Below are 9,220 nucleotides of genomic sequence, written 5' to 3' on the forward strand. Positions count from 1 at the left end.
CCCCCCCCCCCCCCCCTTCTCCCCCCCATTGCCCTTAGTGCATCTAAACAGGGAGTGGACAAACAGGCTGTATGTTTTTTTTGTTTTTTTTTAATTTACCTGCATGATATAGTTCTACTTGAACATATGGTCCGTTTCAGCAAATATGACAGCAAGTTAGTTTTATACATTTTACCTACTGCACCTTTAAACCACTCAGCTAAATGATTCATGGCGAAACAGACTTAGACACCATTGGATTAGGATTAAATGTGCATTAATATTTAAGCGAGCAATGTATTTAGAGGAACTGCTTCAGATGTGACTCAACAAAAGCTTGAAACGGCATTCTTTAAATATTAATATTGAATTTTATTGTGCATGTTGTTATGCATTTCCAGGTCATTTTCAATGCGGGACCGAGGCAATGTGGCATCACTGATCATGACGGCGCTACAGGGGGAGATGGAGTACGCCACCGGAGTGCTGAAACAGCTGCTGTCCGACCTGATAGACAGAAACCTGGAGAGCAAAAATCATCCCAAGCTGCTGTTAAGGAGGTGAGAAAAATGTGGAGGGATGTGGAACAAAATATAGACTACGCTGTCAAACGCCAAATCAGCCAATCTTGTATATTGTCAATAAAATGTCACTATATTTAAGTATATTAATACTTAAGTTTTATTCAACTTTAGGTCATTTAGGTGGAAACGCTTGCAACACGCTTGCGTGTCGCGTGAATAATAGGCGAGGGTCTTATTTCTAGCATGCACGTGTTTTTGGTACAGCTCGAGCTGTTCCTGAGACGTGCGGGACAGACAGGCAGCGAGCAAGCTCAAACCTGTTAACATGGGGGCCGAAATATTAACGGACACACCACACAGCTGACACGTTCCCGCCACACAGGCAGTGTGCGGGAGGCCTAAATCTAATTCTGTTGTGTTTTTCAGAACGGAGTCTGTCGCTGAGAAGATGCTGACCAACTGGTTTACATTCCTCTTGTATAAGTTCCTTAAGGTAAGCCAAACAACAAAGCAAGAGCCTATAACATCCTTATCCTCCTGTTTATTCTTTTAAACACTGATAATAGTCATCTAAAGTAAATATGTATTGCGCAATGTTTTTAAATATGTTACCGGCTTACATTTTTCCCAGTTACAAATTCAATCTCATTGTGGTTAATAAAAGGGTTTTCCCTTTTTCAGCTGCTTGTGTTTAGTGGAGTGTACAAACAGTAGATCATCAAAGCCTCGCAGCACTGCACGTTTCTTCTCTCCTCTGTTGTTTTATTGTCCTTCTTTTAGTCCAAAGATCCTCTCTTCTTATAATTTCACTCTTGCAGCCGACACGTCCTCCTCGCTGATCTTTATGACGTTCTTTCATCTCACATCTTCTCTTCCTCTGATCTCTCTTTCATCTGTGTAGTTTCTGTTGTCAGTCTCCTCTCTGCCTTAAGGTCATTTTCCTCACCAGGGGTGCGATGGGACTCCTGCTGTCCTCACACACATGGGCGTCAGTTAGGTTTGAAAAGTGCTGGCGACAGAGACGCATTTGGAAGTGCATTTTCAGAAGGGCTGGGTACAATGACGCAATCAGTTTTTCTTTTAGCCAGCTTGCTGTGAATTGATGTATTTTGTGCGTAAAATGCACCTAAACTTTTATGTAAAACTAGTTAACTATTTTTTTTCAAACAATACCCCCAAAATGTCCCTGTGCATTGCTGATTTTCAGTGATAGTTAGCGATGAATTGGAACCTACTGCTGTCTCTGTACAGCAAGGGGCATCATTAAATCCCTGAAGTGTAATTTCAGCATGCAATTAGGGGGCTTTAATAAAGCCACTATATGGAGTAAAGGCAAACATAGTAGACAAGCATGCAGTGGCCGAGCGAGGGAGGCAAAAGCCAAAGCAAAATCATAATGGCATGATTGTGCGCTCTCTCTATCTCGTTAGCAGCTGCCCACCTAATTGGCCCAGATGCTAACGAGGTTCTCGTTAAGCGGCAGAATGAGGAAGGGACAAGAGGGGGGAATTGTTTGTATGAGAGGAGGAGAGGAAGGGGTTAGAGGTGGGAAGAAGAATAGAGGGGGACTAGACAATTAGGAGTTAAAAAAGCAAAGGAAGCAGAGGAGAGACAGGAAGGAGGTAAGAGATAAAGGGTAAAAGTTAGAGTAGTTTAGGAGAGAGAAATGAGGAGGAGGGGGGTTTCAAGGAATGTTAGTGTGTAAATAAAAAAAATATGATAGAAAAGGGCGCCTGGGTGGCTCAACTGGTAGAGCGCGCGCCCATATATAGAAGTTTACTCCTCGACACAGCGGCTGCCAATTTGATTGCGTCTCTTTGCTGCATGCCATTTATCCTCTCTCTCCTCCTTTCAGGCTATACAAACAAGGGTCTAAAATGCCCCAAAATAATAATAATAATGATTTACAAAATTATGTAATAGGATAGAAAGTAGAGTAACTAAAAGGAAGAAGAAAAAAAACACCAGTTAAGCTGTGTGTGTTTTTGTCATTTAGACATTGCGAACATTATAGTTATAAGTAACCGGGCCTTGAGTGGAACAAATGAAGGAGGTAGAGGGATACAACAGAGTGGATGGACAGAAAAAAAAGAAAAAGTAGCATTCTTCAATTATCTCTATTATGAAATCTAGAGACTGAGACACCAACGTTTCCACAGATACCAAATATCTTTCTCAACGATTGCAAAAGTCCCTGGTTGAGGGCTAACCAAACAGGGATTTGTCTCTTTTCAGATTGTTTAATATCAGTACTTTTAGGGACTTTAAGATAAAAAACTTAAGACCACACCCCCACCCCTTTTTTCCCATCTCTTCTCCCCAAAAGCTATGGCCTCAGAAATGGCACTAAGGAATGGACTAAGGAAAGCTCATTGTGGGACTGGCCCCAGCGGCTGTAATTCTGCACCAAGGCTGAATTTTGGGAAAGAGACTTCAGATACGGTTTTAGAGTGCCACTGAAGTCTATATAAAAGCATGCAAAGAGCACCATGTCATGGGACCTTTAAGCTCCTAAATGCTTCACTGTGTCCACCAGCCGGTCACTAACTTTGTCCGTCTGCCAACTGGATGAGGGAAGGTCACACACAGTCGGTTTTTAGAGCATTTAGCCAAAAACAACCCTATTAGATTAAACCCAAAACACTGCAGTTAGAAGGCAGCAAATCCAAAGTGTTCTGAAGAATGCTACAAAGCCCCATAGGGCCAAGGGGAACTGCACAGTTGAATGATAATTATCTGTGACTTTGACTGTTATTAATGTAATATTAATTACGGCCATTGTACATTTTAAGTAGGCTATATTTTTTCCAGTAATTTACTTGAAAAAAAGAAGCAAAGACTAGCTAAAAGAGTTTCATGAACTTTTGGGGATCAGTGTTTAATTTGCTGGCTCAACCTGGTTTAGCTCATAACAATACTTTAGCATCATGTACATCAAATACATTTGCAACATATGCAGAATTAAAAGTAGCTACATGAAAAAACATGAGAATATTGAATTAGCATATGTGAAAGAGAGAGATGAAGACTTAGAGACGGGAAATTTAACAGTAAGGGGTTAAGAATTGTAGAGCAAGGAGCAAATAAGACCAGAAAAAGGAAGGATTTGTGTGTGTGGGTGTGCGCGTGTGTGGGTGTGCGCGTGTGTGCAAGTGTGTGTGTGTGTGTGTGTGTGTGTGTGTGTGTGTGTGTGTGTGTGTGTGTGTGTGTGTAAGAAGAAGAAGAAGAAAAGTGAGTGTGCTTGAAGGTGCGACAGATACATTAGTACTTTCCCCAGTTTCCTTCTGGACCTCGTGCATTTCCAACACACACACACACACACACACACACACATACACACAGTCTGAAGTATCTCCCTGAGCACTGTTACGGTCAATCATTAAACTCTTGTCAGGATGAGTATTGGTGATGTGTCCTTTCTCTCCCCTCTAAACTGCTGCTACTTCAGTCGGGAGTGTTTTCCTTGAAGCCAAATGATGACTAATGACACTATTGATTGGCAAGTGTCTTTGATGGAGCGAAGAGTGGGAAACATATTTATAACATCTGTGTCTGGTGGTCGCACAAGCTCTGTAATGTAGACAACGGGAGAGAACTGAAAAGATTCATGTAACGCTGCTTTAAGTCAGAGACCAAGACCACTTAAGGGAGAATCACAAGATGCTTACACCAAAATACCATTGCTGTACAAAAAAATACATATTGTACAAGTCTGTCTGTTATACCACTTCCCATCTGCATCTTACAGGTGATACCTGATGACACAACAGTTTTCATGCTAAGAGAGAGAGAGAGTGTGTGTGAGAGAGAGAGAGAGAGAGAGAGAGAGAGAGAAGATAATGAAAATTGTTATGGCGGTGTGGGTGGATTTTGAGCTTTAAATTATATTACTTCAATCAGCACTTTTTTAAAGACTTAAAGTGCTCATATTATGCTCATTTCGTGTGTAGTACCTAGGGAGCATCATTACGCGTGTTACAAAGTGATGCTTTAACACACATCTCACATAAAGCATGTTATGAATTCTATTACTTATAGCTAGTTTGCCTAAGTAGAACATTGCTTCCCCTAGACACAGATGGGTATAATAAGTGAGGATTTGTGGCCCACCTTTAGGCGCTAAACAGTCAAATTGCATTTGTCGTATTTCAAGAAAGGACCGGTTTTGTGCCAGGAAAATGCAAGAGCACAGCTAAAGAGTGCGTGTTTGGTCTGATGCAACATGTATTTTAAGACGTTCCTTTTCAGAGGCACACAACATAGGAGGGAAAGGAAATTAATACAAAAAGCTGCAGCAAATGATTCATCACTGGAAAAATTACATTATAATTTATATAATTATTGTCATGACAAAACCAAATGACACTGTCATGACACGTTAAGTCATAAACTTGACATGACTCACAGTGGATCATGTGTCATGACTGTGTCATGACAGTATCATTTGTTCATGACAGTGTCATGTTACTCTTATGTAGATACCTTCAAGTAAAGTGTTACCGATCTTTTTGGTTGTTATTTATAATTTTTCCTCACATGTAGCCTTCCTCTTGTGGGATAAATGCAGTCCTGCAAAAATGTCTCTCTTCAACCAATATTCCAAATTCAGCAGCAGAAACCTTTTTTCTTCCCTTAACTTCATTACTCTCCAGACACGCTTAACTTGCGTCAAAACACCCCTTTTTTTAGCCCTTATTTAACGACACTCTGTGCACATCAGATGAACTGCAGCCGGGCTTACCGCATTTACATCTGCTTCCAAATTCCACACTAAACTGAGAAATCTTGCGCCCCTGACACTAATTTGCAAAGATATCCTAAGATATCCCCTAGAGCTGTCAGGGAAGCAGATATAAATGCTTTCATCTACTGGCTTTGAGTTGAATCACTGTGTTACTAAGTGGATGGCTACACTGTATTTTAACCCCTCTTAGGGATTGTGGGATGATTCATTGGATAACAAGGAAAATAAATACCTGTGCAACATTGTAGTTTTTTTCAGGATGTTCTCAAATTTTAGCTTTTTGTCATGAACTACTGGACACCTTTACACCCTTTAGGCCTCTTACATTTAAACAAGTGTCACTCTTTGGATGGACTGCTGGCAACTCTTCTCTTGTCTGTCTGCTCCCTCACCAGGAGTGTGCCGGGGAGCCTCTGTTCATGCTTTACTGTGCCATCAAGCAGCAGATGGAGAAGGGACCCATAGACGCCATCACAGGAGAGGCCCGCTACTCCCTCAGTGAGGATAAACTCATCAGGCAACAGATTGACTACAAAACACTGGTCAGTAAACATATTGTGTCTTGAGGATTTGCTCTGAATCACTTGATTAGTTGTTAAGCTACAGTCACAGTGGACGATGGCAATTTTAAAGCAAGCTCTTAACTGATCAGCAGTTGAAATGTGGTGCCCAACAGTTGCTTAATTGGTCAGGAAATCAACTGTGGGGAAGGATTCCTTCCAGGGTAAACATGGTGCTTCAGCATCAGTTGTGTTGGGAGGGAGAACGGGATCTATTGCCCAGTGTTCTCTCTCCAAACAAAGCACTTCAGGTTTGGATTGGAAACATTCAGACAAAGCTACTTGTCTGCTACAGTTGTTTTTGGTCTGCACCCATGTGCGAATGCTGAGTTATTATAGCCCTGAACAAATTGAACGGACTAGGAAAATGTCCAGGTTTTAAAAACAGCTGCTGCAGACAAACTAGGTGTGAAAATGCTGTGATGTACATTCAAATGCACCAAACCAATTATCCAAACCTCTCACTATTTAGCAACGTTCTTGCAGTGTCTTTGCCTAAAGCCTGTGTCGGTTTTTCATTTCCCTTTGTTTCCGCCTGTTTTTCCCACAGACATTGCACTGTGTAAACCCAGAGAATGAGAACGCCCAAGAGGTGACGGTCAAGTGTCTGAACTGTGACACTATTACTCAGGTCAAAGAGAAGCTGCTTGATGCAGTGTACAAGGGCAGCCCCTATTCACAAAGGCCCAAGGCTTCTGATATGGACCTGGGTAAGACACACAATACTGTACGTGCATGCATGTTTTGTAACTGTACGAGAAAGATGTAATTACTGGCCCAGATGGCAGTCCAGAGGCGTGCTTGTGTGAACCGCTCCATCCCATAGATGTGTCTTGTAAACTTATTTCCACACTGTACACTACAATGATTTTCTTTTAGTTTGCTTGTTTTGTTCTAGATGGCAGAATGATGTTAATTTATTGACAAAAAGGGTAAACAACTGAAGCTGCAATTAACACTATAGACTGGGACCAGAATCAATTAATATTTTAAATAAGCCTGCATTCATTAATTTTGTTGGCTGCTTGGAAGCATTGCAAACGACCTGTAAATAGAACATTGACATTTTATCCTCCTTTTCTCATTTACATATCCTGCAGACATGGTGCAATATAAACATTCATTTGGAGTCGTGTTTGTATTCACCTGGTGAATGTACTGTACAGCCGATATTTACTCCCCTTTTTAGCTCTGTTTTGGTCTTCATCAACTTTCAAGCAAAATATCTGGCTTTTTAGTTGCTAAATGCTCCACATGTTAGCTATCTAGTCGCTACCTCTGTCTGCGTGCCTTTTGGTGCTGGGGAGGTAGTGTACAGTGTTTTTTATTTCAGAGATTTATTAGCTATAAATGAGGTTGACAGGAGTGTTGAGAGTGATCCAAAACAGTAAAGTTGTGGGACCTAAGACCCAAACAATGAGCTGAATATTCGAAAACGCTGCGTAGAGCTGCGTGGAATGGCAAAGTAGGGTGTTATCTAGTTGTGTGTTTGCCTCTGTGACATTATACATAGTCATTCAATTTATTGTTCATGAAAAAGATATTTATGTGCAGCTGTAAGTGACTACATATAATTTACTTATAAGTGGGAAACACACTGACAATCCCTATGCAGCATAAAGAAATGTGCTGCAAACAGAGAAAACGCAAGCCAATACAAACATGGCTAGTTGTGCGCGTTTCTGCTATTTTGTTTCCCACAAGACTTAATCCATGAAAAGTGCGGGAACGCCATTAGCATTTACAATCAACTATAATTTTAAGTTTTGGTTGGTCAATGGCACAATTACTTTCTACTGCCACAAGATAGCAATACGCCAAGAATTAATCTGAACACACCTCCCTGTAAGACCAGCGATCTTGGGCTCAAAGACGGGCGCAGGTGCATTTACGGTTTAAACAACATGGCCGCTGGACTGCCTCAAATAGCAAAGACCCTTGCGTCCGGCTTTGCACCGCGCTGTGCCGGTTGCAAGATAGAGCCCTTAGAGTACTTGTGTAGTGTCTTTGCTCTAAACTTCTGTTCCCTCTTCCTGAAGAATGGCGTCAAGGCCGTATGGCCAGAATCATTCTGCAGGATGAAGACGTTACAACTAAGATCGACAATGACTGGAAACGCCTCAACACACTGGCTCACTATCAAGTACGCAAGCACTGATATGCACACAAAACAAGCACATGCAACAGCTGGGTTGGATTTATCCAGTGAATATTTTGATGTGTGTCTTGGTGTGCAGGTAACAGATGGCTCGGTGATCGCCCTGGTGCCAAAGCAGAACTCTGCCTATAACATCTCCAACTCCTCCACCTTCACCAAGAGCCTCAGCAGATACGGTTCGACTCCAATTCCCCTTTTGAATTGACCCTATTTAAATCATTCTGTCAATGATTCCCATCCCTCTAACTGCCTAACCCCCCCACACACACACACACACACACACACACACACACACACCACCCTTTCACTCTTTCATTCTCTGTTTCTCTTGTTTATCGTGGCCATGATTGGGCTCCTTTCTTTGTGAATGGCAATCCATTGCTATCAGCCAAGGCTATTCCCCAACTATGTCCAAACAGCTTGTGAATGACAGGCATTAAAGTAGACACCTTGATCCCCGGCTGACAGTGTGAAAGAGAGAGAGAGAGAGAGAGGGAGAGAGAGCACCTGGCCGTCAGCGATAGACTGAGGCCGGCATCAAAATGGTATACTTCACTGAAGAATTAAACTATTTAGAAGATAAATCACTCTGCAGTAAAAGATTGGACCCTTGCCTGATAACAAAAATGGGTAGTGACCCTCAGGCATGCACGGCTCAAGACTGATCTAGACTCACAGTAACCTGGATTTTCGCTAAAAGCCCATATAAATCGTATAAATCGGGTTTGTGTGTGGGTAATATGCAAATAGACATAAACTTTGGGAGTAGCATTGTTGCCTCTATTTGGCCCTGTAGAGATAGAGAGGAAAGATAGGAAGAGAGAGAGGGTATGACATGTATCACAAGCTTCTTCGGCTTTAAGAAAGTAATTTGGAATCATGTTGCAGACATGTCTCTTTATAAGAAATCGTATACATTAAGGGCAGATTCCGATAACTCTATTACCTGAAATTAACAGGAGAGTAAGACCTCTGCTACTAAATCTAACCCACCCAAGACTGCTGCACCTATATTGACTCTCTGTCTGAGACGCTGTGTTGGAGTGCCTGTCTCTTTAAGCAATATAAATATTGGTTATAGCAACTCACACAACAAATATCTTGAATTTTGTAGTAAGAAGTTTAGTCTATTGATTTAGAGGCGCCTTGACTCTGAACTAGGGAACATTCGTACTGAAACTGTGTGTGTGTGTGTGTGTGTGTGTGTGTGTGTGTGTGTGTGTGTGTGTGTGTGTGTGTGTGTGTGTTTATGAGC

The 9,220-nt window shown here is 41.7% G+C and overlaps 1 protein-coding gene and 1 long non-coding RNA gene across 3 annotated transcripts in view; one reads left to right on the plus strand and one right to left on the minus strand.

Annotated features, from left to right (window-relative positions):
• The window catches only part of plxna1a (plexin A1a), a 239,102-nt gene that overhangs the window by 219,663 nt on the left and 10,219 nt on the right, over positions 1-9,220 (plus strand). For both annotated transcript variants that reach the window (XM_034875903.1, XM_034875904.1), the window contains exons 23-28: positions 381-539; positions 930-996; positions 5,643-5,789; positions 6,358-6,517; positions 7,847-7,950; positions 8,045-8,141. In XM_034875903.1, the coding sequence (XP_034731794.1) occupies positions 381-539; positions 930-996; positions 5,643-5,789; positions 6,358-6,517; positions 7,847-7,950; positions 8,045-8,141 (734 nt within the window). The remainder of the gene's footprint in view (positions 1-380; positions 540-929; positions 997-5,642; positions 5,790-6,357; positions 6,518-7,846; positions 7,951-8,044; positions 8,142-9,220) is intronic.
• The window catches only part of LOC117947257, a 24,683-nt gene that overhangs the window by 657 nt on the left and 14,806 nt on the right, over positions 1-9,220 (minus strand). The gene's annotated exons all lie outside the window — the stretch shown is intronic.

The sequence above is a fragment of the Etheostoma cragini genome, chromosome 7 (genome assembly GCF_013103735.1).
Source record: "Etheostoma cragini isolate CJK2018 chromosome 7, CSU_Ecrag_1.0, whole genome shotgun sequence".
NCBI lineage: Eukaryota > Metazoa > Chordata > Actinopteri > Perciformes > Percidae > Etheostoma > Etheostoma cragini.